Here is a 15,238-nt window from a genome sequence, read left to right as displayed (position 1 = left end):
CGGGCGGATCACGAGGTCAGGAGATCGAGACCATCCTGGCTAACAGGGTGAAACCCTGTCTCTACTAAAAAAAAAAAAAAAAAATACAAAAACTAGCCGGGCGAGGTGGCGGGCGCCTGTAGTCCCAGCTCCTCGGGAGGCTGAGGCAGGAGAATGGCCTAAACCCGGGAGGCGGAGCTTGCAGTGAGCTGAGATCCGGCCACTGCACTCCAGCCGGGCGACAGAGAGAGACTCCGCCTCAAAAAAAAAAAAAAAAAAGCTGGTTCTTTGAAAAAACAAATAAAATTGATAGAACATTAGCAAGATTAACCAAGAAGGAACAGAAAAAATCCGAATAACCTCACTAAGAAACGAAACAGGAGATATTACAACTGACACCACTGAAACACAAGATTATTCAAGGCTACTACGAACACGTTTACTCACATAAACTAGAAAACCTAGAACAGATGGATAAATACCTGGAAAAATACAACTCTCCTAGGTAAATCACCAAAGAATTAGATACCCCGAACAGACCAATAACAAGCAGGAAGTTTGAAATGGTAATTTAAAAATTACCAACAAAAAAAGTACAGGACCAAATGGATTCACAGCAGAATTCTACCAGACATTCAAAAAATTGGTACCAATCCTTTTGACAGTATTCCACAAGATAGAGAAAGAAGGAACCCTCCCTAATTCATTCTATGAAGCCAGCATCACCCTAATACAAAAACCAGGAAAGGACCTAACCAAAAAACAAAACTACAGACCGATATCCTTGATGAACATAGATGCTAAGATCCTTAACAAAATACTTGCTAACTGAATCCAACAACAAAAAGATTATCAAAAAGATAATCCACAATGATCAAGTGGGTTTCATGCCAGGGATGATTTAACATACACAAGCCAATAAATGTGATACACCACATAAACAGAATTAAAAACAAAAATCACATGATCATCTCAAAAGATGCAGAAAAAGCATTCAACGAAATCCAGTATCGCTTTACAATTAAAACTCTCAGTAAAGTCGTCATAAAGGAGACATACCTTAATGTAATAAAATCCATCTATGACAAACTCACAGCCAACATAATACTGAATGGGGAAAAGTTGAAACCTGTCCCTCTGAGAACTGGAAAAAGACAAGGATACCCACTTTCACCACTTCTCTTCAACAGAGCACTGGAAGTCCCAGCCAGAGCAGTCAGACAAGAGAAAGAAATAAAGGGCATCCAAATCGGTAAAGAGGAAGTCCAACTGTCACTGTTTGTTGAAGACATGATCGTTTACCTCGAAAACCCTAAGTCCTCCTCCAGAAAGCTCCTAGAATTGATAAAATAATTCAGCAAAGTTTCCAGATACAAGATTAATGTACACAAGTCAGTAGCTCTTCTATACACCAACAGCGACCAAGTGGAGAATCAAATAAAAAAACTCAACCCCTTTTACAATAGCTGCAAAAGAAAAAAACCAGAAAGAAAGGAAGAAAACTCAGGAATACAGCTGGGTATATTCCTGGGTATATACCTTGGGTTCAGGGTATCTAATTCTTCGGTGATTTACCTAGGAGGGTTGTATTTTTCCAGGTATTTATCCATCTGTTCTAGGTTTTCTAGTTTATGTGAGTAAAGGTGTTCATAGTAGCCTTGAATGATCTTTTGTATTTCAGTGGTGTCAGTTGTAGTATCTCCTGTTTCGTTTCTTAGTGAGGTTATTCGGATTTTTTCTCTTCCTTCCTGGTTAATCTTGCTAATGGTCTATCAATTTTATTTGTCTTTCCAAAGAACCAGCTTTTTGTTTCATTTATCTTTTATATTTCTTTTTGTTTCAATTTAACTTTCAAAGGATTTGAAAGACCTCTACAAGGAAATCTACAAAACGCTGCTGAAAGAAATCATAGATGACACAAAAAAAATGGAAACACATCCCATGCTCACGGATGGGTAGAATCAATAGTGTGAAAATGACCAAACTGCCAAAAGCAATGTACAAATTCAACGCAATCCCCATCAAAATACCACCATCACTCTTCACAGAATTAGAAAAAACAATTCTAAAATTCATATGGAACCAAAAAAAGAGCCCGCATAGCCAAAGCAAGAATAAGCAAAAAGAACAAATCTGGAGGCATCACACTATCTGATTTCAAACTCTACTGTAAGGCCATAGTCACCAAAACAGCATGGTACTGACACAAGAATAGGCACAAAAACCAAGAGGACAGAATAGAGAACCCGGAAACAAACCCAATACTTACGGCCAACTGACCTTCAACAAAGCAAACAAAAACCTAAAGTGGAGAAAGGACACCCTTTTCAACAAATAGTGCTGGGATAATTGGCTAGTCACATGTAGGAGAATGAAACTGGATCCTTATCTCACACAAAAATCAACTGAAGTTGGATGAAGGACTTAAACCTAAGACCTGAAACTATAAAAATTCTACAAGATAACATTGGAAAATCCCATCTAGACATTGGTTTAGGCAAGGATTTCATGACCAAGAACCCAAAAGCAAATGCAATAAAAACAAAGATAAATAGCTGGGACCTAATTAAACTAAAGCACTTTTCCACAGCAAAAGGAACAGTCAGCAGAGTCAACAGACAACCCACAGAGTGGGAGAAAATCTTTACAATCTATACATCTGACAAAGGACCAATCCAGAATCTACAGCAAACTCAAACAAATCAGTAAGAAAAAAAACAAACAATCCCATCAAAAAGTGGGCTAAGGACATGAATAGACAATTCTCAAAAGAAGATATACAAATGGTTAACAAACATGAAAAAATGCTCAACATCACTAATGATCAGGGAAATGCATATCAAAACCACAATGTAATACCATCTCACTCCTGCAAGAATGGCTATAATCAAAAAATCAAAAAAACAGTAGATGTTGGTGTGGATGCAGTGAACAGGGAACACTTCTACACTGCTGGTGGGAATGTAAACTAGTACAGCCTCTAAGGAAAACAGTGTGGAGATTATTTAAAGATCTAAAAGTAGAACTACCATTGGATCCAGCAATCCCACTACTGGGTATTTACCCAGAGGAAAAGAAGTCATTATTCAAAAAAGATATTTGCAAACACATTTTTTTTTTTTTTTTTGAGACGGAGTCTGGCTCTGTTGCCCAGGCTGGAGTGCGGTGGCCGGATCTCAGCTCACTGCAAGCTCCGCCTCCCGGGTTTACGCCATTCTCCTGCCTCCGCCTCCCAAGTAGCTGGGACTACAGGCGCCCGCCTCATCGCCCGGCTAGTTTTTTGTATTCTTTAGTAGAGACGGGGTTTCACCGTGTTAGCCAGGGTGGTCTCGATCTCCTGACCTTGTGATCCGCCCGTCTCGGCCTCCCAAAGTGCTGGGATTACAGGCTTGAGCCACCGCGCCCGGCCGCAAACACATTTTTATGGTGGCCCAATTCACAATTGCAAAATTGTGGAACCAACCAAAATGCCCATCAACCAACAAGTGGATAAAGAAACTGTGGTATATATATACAATGGAATATTACACAGCCATAAAAAGGAATGAATTAACAGTATTTGCAGTGACCTGGATGAGATTGAAGACTATTTTTCTAAGTGAAGTAACTCACGAATGGAAAACCAAACATCGTATGTTCTCACTGAAATGTGGGAGCTAAGCTATGAGGATGCAAAAGCGTAAGAATGATGCAATAGACTTTGGGGGCTTTGGGGGAAGAGTGGGAGGGGAGCAAGGGATAGAAGACTACAAATATGGTGCAGTGTATACTGCTCAGGTGATGGGTGCACCAAAATCTCACAAATCACCACTAAAGAACTTAATCATATAACCAAATATCGCCTGTACTCCAATAGCTTACGGAAGAATAAAAAATAAACACATTTCCAAGAGTGAGGAGTTGCTGAGAGTTAGTTTATGCACCAGAGTCAATTCCCCTGCACCACTCCTCACATGCCTAGGAAAAAAGTTTAGAACATACATCCCTCAGTTCCACAACAGTCTCTTTGAATTTCCCTTCGAGGCTCTGCTTTCTCTCCCTCAGTCTCTTCCATGGTAAGCTTTCATTTAAGCTACAGCAAAACACTATCTTCCTAGAGGTTATACAGGAAACCCAGAGAAAAGTTCCAGTCTCCATAAAACAGCCCGACCTTGCATGGAGCCACCTCCAGGAAAGATGGCAGAAATGCTAATCAATGTGGTAAGAGATAGTCGGACGATAAACTTAAAGACTTCTCCAAGCAGGAATGACTTGTAAGGAGGATTCCAAAAAGGCACTGTGCCCTAGTGGAAAACGTTTGGTTCTGATTCAAAGAAACCTAGCATGTGCTACTTACTAGCTGTGTGACCTTGGACAAGTTATTTGACCTCTCTGAGCTTCTATTTCATCATCTGTAAAATGCTAATGGTAAAATGACAATGACAATGCTTACTAGCATAGTTAATACAATAACTAAGAAGTGTTAATATAAAGGATTCTGCTTATAGTAAGAGATCCGTATAGTTTTGTTATTTTCCAAACACAGTACCCTGACAAAATTTAAGTTAATAAATATTTGTGGAAAGGAGGGAGAAAGGAAAAGGGAGACTTGAAAAAGATTCAAGTTTAGCACAGTATAAATCCTGATAGAGGTTCTCCTCTTTTTCACTAATAAATTCTCTGATTATAACATAGATCTATTGAGGAAATTGTTTGAATATCATGAACTATCAGCACACAGATCTGCAGATCAGAGCCCTCTGGTGGCCACTGCAGCTTTGCTATCTGTTAGAACAATTATGCCCACCTTGTCTCTTACAGCTGTATGTTGCCACCTGGTCCCTGTTGTCCTAGATCCCTATCACCTACACTGACACCAGGAATCCCAGTTCCACAGCAGCTTCCCCAGGCATCAACCTCAGCCTAGAAAGGACAGCGACGATCGAGCTTTTCTGAGATGTGCCCCTCACTAGTCATTCTTTGTTGCTTTGTAAAAGAAATGGCCACTAAACCCTCCAGATGAACACAGCCAACTGGCGAGTTCTCTGGTCTTACGTAATAAATCCATTCTGGCAGGCCCACCTCTCAGTGCCTTTTGTTCCTCAGTACTCTGCCAGGACAGTTCTGGCATCTTCTTTCATTAATGCAAGCCACCATTTTCCCCACTCTTGAAGGATACATCCCAACAGCACACTGGGACCAGAGCCAGGTGTCCTTTTGATTACATTATATTCTCATAATGCCTGCATATGGATGAAATCTTCTTATCCAGTCTTATATTCTGGCACTCCACCTGCCATATCCTTGTCTAAACCCCCGAGATCCATTGCTAAGCACACTTTACCAATTCCTCCTGGTTTACATTGTCAAATCCTGAAGCTCCTTCAGGGGAGATGCTTGTTCCTCCCACCTCAGAGCAAGCCCCTCCCCAGCCAGATCATCCTGAGACTTGACCATAATTAACCATCTAGAATAATACGGGGGTGTAGGCAATATTTGAGGAGGGCGAGTATCATCATGTAAAGCATCCTCCTCGGCATGGTCTCCAGGCAAGGGGAGTATGCTCTCCACTAGCCAGGAGGAGCCAGGACGTTCCTCTGCAGGGAAACCTCGAGTCCGTCATCCACCTAACTGTTCCCATTCCAGGTCTCTATGTCTCACTTTTTCCCTATTAGGACCTTGACTTAAGTATAGGAGACTTGCCAGAGTGGTAAATTCAGCCCTTTTATTAATTCAGCTGCTTTGTCAATTAGATATTAGGCCTAATTTTCAGCACAGTCTGTCCTTCAGCTGCATTCGAAGACAGTCTCTTCAAATCAGCTTTCATATCATGCCTGAGGGCTTTTATTGCACTTAACCACCAACTAATCCCACAGTCCTTATAATTACATGGTCTTCAATATCTCCCAAATATTATTGTATTAGCCAGTGCATGCCTTCCCATGTGTATTCCAGATCAATTTACTACAAGGCAGTCAGTACAGTCACGAACTGCACAATATTTTGGTCAATGGCAGACGGCACATATGGTGGTGGTCCCATAAGATTATATTTTTTCTGTACTTGTTCTATGTTTAGATACACAAATACCTACCATTGTTTTACAGTTGCCTACAGCATTCAGTATAGTAATCTGCTGTACAGATTTGTAGCCTAGCAGCGATAAGCTATACTTAGCTATGTAGTAGGCTATACCGTCCAGGTTTGTGTAATTACACTATGATGTTCTCACAATGACAGAATTACCTAATGATGCATTTCTCATAATGTACCCTTGTTAAGTGACCCATGACTCTAATTGTGATGCTACAGCATGCTACCTCCTGCATTCAAGCTGAGCTTCCCAAAAGACAGCTAAGCTGGAGTTTATTCATTTGGCCCCTTAAATCCACTCTCTACCTTTCTTCAACTTAGTGCCTAGCAGGCCAACATTTATGGACTGAATCAATGGGTTTTCTCACTCTCTGCTTTCCCATTTGATTCCCACGTGGTTTTTTTGTTTTGTTTTGTTTTTGTTTTTTTCTTTTTCTTTTTCTTTTTCTTTTTCTTTTTTTTTTAGAGATGGGGTCTTGCTCTGTCATTCAGGCTGATGTGCAGTGGCACGATCACAGCTCATTTGCAGCCTTGACCTCCCAGTCTCAAGGGATCCTCCCACCTCAGCCCCCTGAGTAGTTGGGAGTACAGGTGCACACCACCATACCCAGCTAATTTTTTATTTTTATTTTTTGAAGAGACAGGGTCTCACCATGTTGTAATTCTTCCACCTCGGGCTCCCAAAGTGCTAGGATTACAGGAATGAGCCACCACACCCAGCTTGATTCCCGTTTAATTCAACAGAAGACCAGGGAGGAGAGTGAGGATGGGTGTCTGCTCCCCCACCTCCCTCCCTACCAGGTCTCAGTTTGGGAAGGGCTGCATCCTCCTAGCAAAGGCTGCAGCTCCTGTCGTGGATCTCACTCCCACAGTTCTCTCTGGGGTCTGACAATCACTCCCTCCTCTCGCTCCTTCAGCCTAGGGTTGTCCATTGCTGCTGAACCAGATCTGTTTCATCCCCACTTATTGGTTTCCTTAATTCTGCTCACACATTTATAAATCATCTCTTCCGTATCCCACTGCAATAGATCACTGGTTTCCTGCCGGGACCCTTATTCATGCTGTGGTCATCTTTTCTCAAATCCTGACAAGCCCTTTGTGCCTCAGAAAATTCTGAGGAAAGTCTTTAGGGGTGGGTTGAAAACACTTGAGTGGCACCACCCAGGATTCATCCCTAATCATCACCCACTGCTCCAGGAGAGACCCCAAGTACTTGCCTTTTTCTTACGTTACAGTGACTTTCTTTCCTACCAACACATCTGCTAAAGGTTGGGTGACTTTTGCTCCTGCCCTTTGTTCCCAGATGTTCACCCTGCATCCCAGTACTTGACTGTCAATCTCAACATTTGCTTTACTGTGTTTCAGGGGGACTCGTTGAATTCTTATTCAAGAAGGACTCCTGGCTCCCAGGGCTATGTCTATGCATTTGTGCCACCGCTGGGACTCATGCTACAGAGTCATCTGTCTGTGTCCCTTACTAAACATGACGTGCCAAATTAATGCTTAAGTAAAAATAACCTTGTAGTTTATTTGAGGTGTGCTTCTCACTGTTATTCCAAGTGTACTAAAAATTAAAAAGACTTTCTTGAAAGTTGTCATGAATTCAAAAGACAGAGGACATGCTTTATTGGCATTAATATAGGTTTTCCTGGCACATTATGAAAAAGGAACAAGGTTAAATTCAACACCAAAAATGCCAGAATTAAAGACATTTGCATAACATTCGAGTTCTGGAGGTTTTTTCCAGCCACAGAATTAGCTACTGTAAGATTTTAGAGAGGGCAGGAGCTAGAAAATCACAGACTTTTTCCTCTGAGCCAGCGATGCAGTTTTACCCCTAAAAGCATGTAAAATTTCTGAGTTTAGTAAGTTACAACTTAAATTTAAAATATGATAAATCGGGAAGAATACTTGTGATTGGCCATTTTGCCATAGCTTTGGGAGAACATCATACTCTAAAACGTGAGTTTAGTTTAATAACTTTTTAAGGCTAAATGAGATAGCTATTAGTTACATATTTTATTTCTGGGGTTTTTTTTTTTTTTCTTTTAATCCCACCATAGCCTCTTTATTAAGGCTCTTAAGGGAGTTTAGGGAATTTTGCTAGGGAAAATAATTATCCAAATCCAAACATCTTTTCATTGAAGCTGCTCTCTTTGTGTATCTGAACAGTCTTATTTCTTGTGTAGATAACTGCTCAGTTAAAAGGGGAAGGGAGCATTTTCCCTAAAGAAGCTTGCAGTTGGAATTCCTTGGGGGTGAGGAAGACTAGTACATGGGTTTTGTTCATTTCTAGCCCTTTAATCATAAATCCGGTTGGAGATCAGTGGTTAAATAGAACATGAGAATTTAAAGACTTTCCAGCCCCATTTTCTAATTACATCCAATGTGTTTAAATCATTAGCATATTATATGTCCAAATTGGGGGAGGATTGTGATACACAAATTATGTTCCAAGACTCAAGGCAAAGAAAAATTAATTTGCAGGTGTGTGAACTGGAGAAATTATTTTGGTGAAGGCATGAATATTGTTTCGAATTTTTAGCATCAGTAGGCTGCATTTGGGCCTTTTGCCTGAGTTGGACCTAAGGGTCAACAGGTAACCTCCTCCATGGGTATGGTCGAAATTAAACAGTCTTGCATCCAGGAAGTATAACTGCATGTGCTGCTCACACAGGTGGGTCTGTGAGGCTGAGACCGCTAGCTGCGCTCTGCAGACCATGCAGGCCTCAGATGGTCTCACACTCCGTGGTGGCAGTGGAGCAGGTTCCACAGTCACAGCGGACGGCCACGGGATAGGTGTAGAAGGGGTCGACTCCCGGGGCACAGTTGGGCAGCTTGACGGTCACCTGTTTGGTCTCGTTGTAGGTACAGACTCGATGATGGGCTTCAATATAGGGGGGTTCCAGAATGGGTTTCTGTCCCCACAGGTAGAAAACAGGGAATTCATTAGAACATATGATCTTGTTTCAGTTTTTTAGTATCATTTATCACTATCAGAAATTGTTATTCATTGATTTACTTGTTGCTCTATCATCTCCCAGTAAAAAACAAACTCCTGAAAGCAATAAGCTGATTTCATTCAAGACCATATTCTAAGCTCCCAGGAGAGACCATGGCACACAGCAAGTGCTCCGTGTGTAGTCAGCAAATGAATCATCTTGGTCATTGCAAACACCTTCTAACTGGTCTCCCCTCTTCCATTTTTACTCCCTACAATCTATTTGCAACACAGCAGCCCTGACTGATCCTTTAAACATAGGTCAGATCATATTACTCCTCTGCCCAAAGCCCCAGTATTTCCCATCTCACTCAGAGCAAAAATCAAAGACCTTATGATCACCTTCAAGAACTACATCACCTTCACTACACCTCTACCTTCTGAAATGCCTGCAACCATTCCCACCCCACTGACTTCCTCACTAGGCTCACAGCGGTCTCCTTATTGTTCCTCCCACCCAGCAGGAACAGTCCCAGCTCAGGGCCTTTGCACTTACTGTTCCTTCTGCCTGGAACATTCTTCTCCCGTATGATTCACTCCTTCACCAACCCTTGGTTTTTGTTAGAATGTCACCCTCTCAGGGAAGCATTTCCCAACCATCCTATTTAAAATTGCAACATTCCATTTCCCAGAAACTTCCCATTCTCCATCCTGCTTTATTTTTCACCATAGCACTGATCAATACCACATGACATAGTCTACCTTTCTTTCATTTGTGTGATATTCCTCCCACTCTAGAAAGTAAGCTCTTTTAGGACAGAGATTTTTGCCCGCTGTGCCTCCCGTACCTAAAACAGACCCCGGGAGGGTTTCAATAACTATTTGTCATTGAATCAATGACAGAAAACATTACAAGACAGGTTCCCGAGTACTCTGTGCACTGTTCTGATCATCAAAAGATTCATTTCCTTTCTTCACCTTTTATAAATCTTAATTTCAAAGATAATTTTGATAAACAGAACACATAGATCAGAAAAAATAGCAGCACCTAGCCAGAGTTAAAATCTCGAGCCCTGCAGTCAGAACTATGGAGCTTGAGTCCCTGTTCTGCCACTTGCTGGAGACCTTGGAAAATTCACTTAACTTCCTGAAGACTCAGTTTCCTCCTCTGTAAAGCAAAATATCTACCTCCCACCATTGTTTGAGAGACAAAGTAAGATGATATATGCAATTCACAATGTCTAGCACAAAGTAAGTGTTCAATAAATGTAATCCATTGTTCTTATTAGTGCAATTATTATAAGGAAGTAATAATGAAAATAATAACAAGCTTTCAAAAGACAGTACCTTTGCTTTTTTGTTCTTCTTTGTTCTAGGCAAAAAAGAATATGTAACTCAAGATGAAGTTCTTGCATGAATGTCATGAAAATAACAAACTTGCCTTTTTTTTTTTTTTTTTTTTTGAGATGGAGTCTCGCTCTGTCACTCAGGCTGGAGTAGTAGTACACTAGCGCGATCTCAGCTCACTGTAACCTCCACCTTCCGGGTTCCAGCAATTCTTCTGCCTCAGCCTCCCAAGTTGCTGGGACTACAGGCACGTGCCACCATGCCCGGTTAATTTTTGTATTTTTAGTAGAGACGGGGTTTCACCATATTGGCCAGGCTGGTCTCTATCTCCTGACCTCGCCATCCGCCCACCTTTGCCTCCCAAAGTGCTGGGATTACAGGCATGAACCACCGCGCCCAGCCAGCCTTGCCTTTGACAAGGACCAAAGAAGCTGAATTTGTCCTCAACTGTTTTCTCCTACCTTCCATATTTGCTTTACGTCTTCTTACCATTGGTACTCTGGGAACCTAGGCAGACCAGACACCTCAAAAAATTTAAATTTCAATCCTAACATGGTGAAACCCCGTCTCTACTAAAAATACAAAAAACAAAAATATTAGCCAGGCGTGGTGACAGGTTCCTGTAGTCCCAGCTACTCGGGAGGCTGAGGCAGGAGAATGGCCAGAACCCAGGAGTCGGAGCTTGCAGTGAGCTGAGATTGCGCCACTGCACTCCAGCCTGGGTCACAGAGTGAGACTCTGTCTCAAAAAAAAAAAACATTAAATTTCAGATACATATTTTTTTAGTATAAGTCTGTCCTAAATACTATATGAGACAGACAGACTTATGCTAAAAATTTATTTGTTGCTTATCTGAAATTCAAATTTACCTGGGCTTCCTGGTTTTCTGGTTTCATTTCAGTTTGGGTTTTTCTGGGGAGGGTATTGGTTGCTTTGTTTTATTTTGTTTGTCTGTTTGTTTGCTAAATCTGGCAACGCTATATGCAGATTATGAGGAATAGCTATTTTCAACAACAGCTCCACCTTCAAATGTAAATCCAGCCAATCTGTCATCATGAACATCCTTATTTTCAGACATGCTTTCAGTTAAGTTCCCTCCCCCCAAAAAATCAAGGGCTTTATATCTCAGAAACTTTCAGATTGCTGGGAAAATGAACCTCATTCTTTTATTTATTTTCTATAGGTAACCTCCCTTTTCATAATACAGTCAAGACATGAATGAAAGCTGGCTAAGATCAGAGACAATCTTGTCCTTTAATGGTTTTGGTGCTTCCATTTTTCCAGTGAGAGCACAGTTCCTGACCTCCTATGGGTGACCATGATCCGATTAAACACATTCATCAGTTTTTAAAAAGAAGAGAAGATGGGCTGAATTGAGGGGAAGCAGGAGTTTGAGGATTCGGCACAGAGAGGGCTTCAAACAGCCCAGACACTAAATGCAAACGGGAGAGGCCCTGCCAGGCCAGTCCCTGAACAGGAGGAGGCGCCAAGTGCCCCAAGTGAATTTGCTGCCAATTGACAGGCAAAGTCTACTTAGCAAAACCCGATTTTCATTTGGCTAGTAGGGCTCAGTCCCTGAATGAGGCAAAAAGAAAACTACTTTGATGGAGTCGTTTCATCCAATTTAGAGATTTCATCACTATGACCCAATTCCATTCATAGGGCTGTTAATTGTACCTAAGCAAGAGCAGGCCACCCTCTGGGTCCCTGAAGAGAAGGCTATTGTTCCCAATGGCAGTGTCCACTCACAGTGCAGGTACCCTTCTAAGTGGCCTTCCATTAGGCTGGAGGATTCACAGCTCCAGGGAGAGGTCCATCCCAGTCAACCAACAAATGTGTATTGAATACCTTGTTCATACACGACACCTTGACAAAAGCTGTGAAAGTTATAAGAATGAACCTCTGTCCTCAAAAAATTTAACGAGTGTGGTGGGGGAAGAAGTAAGACAAAAAGTAGAGCATAGTCAAGGGCTTACCTGCAAGTCAAAAAAGGCCCAGAAAAGGAGCTGGCACTGCAGATGGGCATCAGGAATAAATATGATAATGACAGATGAGAAGGAGAAGGGATATCAGGAAAGGACCAAAATGAGATCCATGAGGGCTATTTGACAAAACCTTTGAAAGTCACTTACCAAGGCCAGAGTAAGAAAATGTATTGTCTTCAGGAAAGCAGGCAGACGCCATATTGCTGAGGACTTTGAAAGTTGGTAATTGAATCTGTAGTAGTGTGTGGACATTCAAGGTTTTGGGGTCAGGGAGTGACAGGATCAGAGCTAGCAACTCATCAGTTACCAAGTGGGCGGGCCTCAGGGGGAAGAGCCCACAGTCACTACGGAGTGTGATCTGCTGGGGTGCTGAATGGCTCTCTTCCTCTTCACCACTCAGACAGCTCCTCTTAGCCCAATAGGATTTTTAACTTTGTTTGAGAGTGTTATCCCCACTTTAAATTAAATGTCTCTAAAAAGGCCAGGTATCATTGAATATGAAGGAACTTAATGGATCCGTCAGTGATAACCCCAGAGGGCTCCCAGGGACTTCAAGAGGAACAGGGCTGCAGAAGAGGCAGTGAAGGGGTCTGGGACCAATTCTCACCCTTCAGCTCAGGGCCTCTTTCTTGGAAACTGGCTAATTTACCCAAAATGAAGGAACACAGGGAAGAGTTTGGGTCACAAGCTTGAACCACAAATTGATTTCCAGCTTTACACTGACACTCTCTGTGACTTTGCAGACACTCTCCCTTGAATCCCTCCATGTTATCTGTAAAATGGGTAGAACAGTACATCGTGACCTCCCAGAGATGATTCCCAGATACACAGACACAATGTAAACCAAATTCTTAATCTTATCAATGTTTTGTTAGAGGGGCAACATCATGCTTTTCAAATCACTTTTGGAAGATGCCAATCACAGTTTTGTTTTGGTTTTTTAAATCCACAGGAAAGGGCAGATGTCCCAGCTCCACCTCATATCATTTAAAAAGTGAACTCTTGAGAATCAGACCCAAGCTGCTGGCCCAGAAGATACTGTCATCTGCACATCTTAGCAACTCACCTCCCAGGTCTCACAGCGACCCCAGCAGGCATCCGTGGTGATCCGAAGGCCCCTGCAGCCTGGTTTCTTGGCCAGGAAAGTAAACTCCCTCACGGCACAGCCCACAAAGGTGCGCAGGTTCCCACTGGAGGTGCCAATGACACAGCCACAGCCAACCAGAAGGAGGAGGGCCATGGGGCCGAGGAAGAGGAATGCCAGCTTCATGCTGCTCTTCCGGAGAGGGAAAGGACAGAGTTTAACAGATCTGGCTGCCCTCAATGGCACAGCCAACCATGCATTGGTCACCATCAAAGGGACCTTGCTCCTAGCATTTCAGGGAAAATGAGCCCAGAAATTGTAAACGCCCACAAACTCCAACACAGGCATCCAGCGATTCCTGTAACTGGTGCCAGTGTGGATTCCATGGCCCTCTCTAGATGCCCACCCTCCAAGTGCATTCTCAGGCTTTTCCTTATTGTAACTTAACTGCTGCAGTTGACTTGTGTGCTGAAGAAGTTTGTCCCAGTGGTCTTTCCAAAATAAACATAAAATATGAGTAACACCAAAACTAATTCATAATCCAACAGAATACATGAATACATATAAATTATTTTTATTCAGGTCCAGGGTATTTGGGTGCCATGTTACATACTTTGCTCGAAACTATATTTTCAATGTCATGATGGGGAATGATTTGGGAGGTAAATATTAATAACAGTATTCGCTATATGCATCGCTACTAAACCAACTCACCACTAAACATGGATACGCAGAAAATATCATGAAATCTATCATCTGAGTTGGTGGCCATTCATAAATGTGTCCTACTCACTGTAAATTGCTTCTGCTCTAGACTTCCACTGCAACAGCACCTACTTAACATTCAATTTAAATCCAAATGATGGAAAGCATAGGAGTTATTTAAAACATAACCTCAATCCACTGTCAAGTCCATCCTCTCTGGGTCTTGGTCATTCCTCGTGCTCTTTCAGGAGCCAGAATCAACCCCCTTCATGCTTGGCCCACTAGACAGAACTCACCTGGATTTTGAAGTATAAAGGATATGGCATTCATGGACCCTTACCCCCCACTGAATTCATTATTTTCACAGTTCCTACTTCTGACCTTGCTGTAGCAAGTTCTCTGGGCTTCCCCTCCTCTGGAATGAGGTTACAAATATGGAGAAGCACTTACCTAATCTTGCAGGAACCAATGCTTCTTTTAGAGCTGAAACTTGCACTAAGATTTCAGGGAGTCACAATGAATGGTAGAAGTTTGCTCTGGGTAAATGTCTCTACCTTCTGTTACTGGGCTGCTTGATTGCTCAAATATATAGAAAAGGTCTTGTTAATCAAAACAAAGAGAGGCAGATCCTTACAGGAACTACTAAACACATCAAAGCCATGGAATAGAAAGCCAGTCTCTATTTTCCAAAACTGATTAACTTAAAGGGTGTTGTTTTGTTTCTCCACATCACCTACTGAAACAGAAAGTTACCTTGGTGGGTGGCATAATCCTAAGGAAATAGTCAGCGGTAGTTCCACCTGGTTCTCAAGAGAACAAATGCATTGTGGCAGATGGATTAAATTTTCCTTCATGGTAACCACAAGTTTCCTTTGAAACGGGTAAGTGACTAGCAGCTCATAGCAAACCCTTTCCTTTAACTGACAACATGTTTTAATACACTGAAAAATAACAAAACAATAATTCTTGCTGGAAAGAATGCAGGATCACTACCTGAAAAGATGGAAATCACAGTGAGAAGAAACATGTTGAAAGTCTTAAAACTAGCTAAGAATTAGACGATATCAATATCACCTTAAAATGAATCATTTAGGAAAGAATACCAAGATGTTCCAAGTGATTATC

At 41.9% G+C, this 15,238-nt stretch overlaps 1 protein-coding gene across 1 annotated transcript; it reads right to left on the bottom strand.

The window, feature by feature from the left end:
* Nucleotides 1–7,757: 7,757 nt before the first annotated feature.
* GPHB5 (glycoprotein hormone subunit beta 5) lies at nt 7,758–13,594 on the bottom strand. Its single transcript, XM_033187794.1, has 2 exons — nt 13,391–13,594; nt 7,758–8,969 (listed from the first exon to the last, which is right to left on the bottom strand). The coding sequence occupies exons 1-2, from the start codon at nt 13,592–13,594 to the stop codon at nt 8,781–8,783; spliced, it is 393 nt and encodes a 130-aa protein (XP_033043685.1). The 3' UTR covers nt 7,758–8,780.
* Nucleotides 13,595–15,238: the final 1,644 nt, after the last annotated feature.

This window comes from Trachypithecus francoisi, unplaced genomic scaffold, assembly GCF_009764315.1.
Source record: "Trachypithecus francoisi isolate TF-2019V2 unplaced genomic scaffold, Tfra_2.0 Lachesis_group3, whole genome shotgun sequence".
Lineage (NCBI taxonomy): Eukaryota > Metazoa > Chordata > Mammalia > Primates > Cercopithecidae > Trachypithecus > Trachypithecus francoisi.
The sequence above is the reverse complement of the archived record's forward strand: the minus strand, read 5'-3'. Positions and strand labels throughout refer to the sequence as shown.

Coding starts and splice junctions, on each gene's coding strand:
- GPHB5 (XM_033187794.1), bottom strand. CDS start 13,594: ATGAAGCTGGCATTCCTCTTCCTCGGCCCCATGGCCCTCCTCCTTCTG. Junction 8,970..13,390: donor GTCGCTGTGAGACCTGGGAG/GTGAGTTGCTAA, acceptor CTGTGGGGACAG/AAACCCATTCTGGAACCCCC.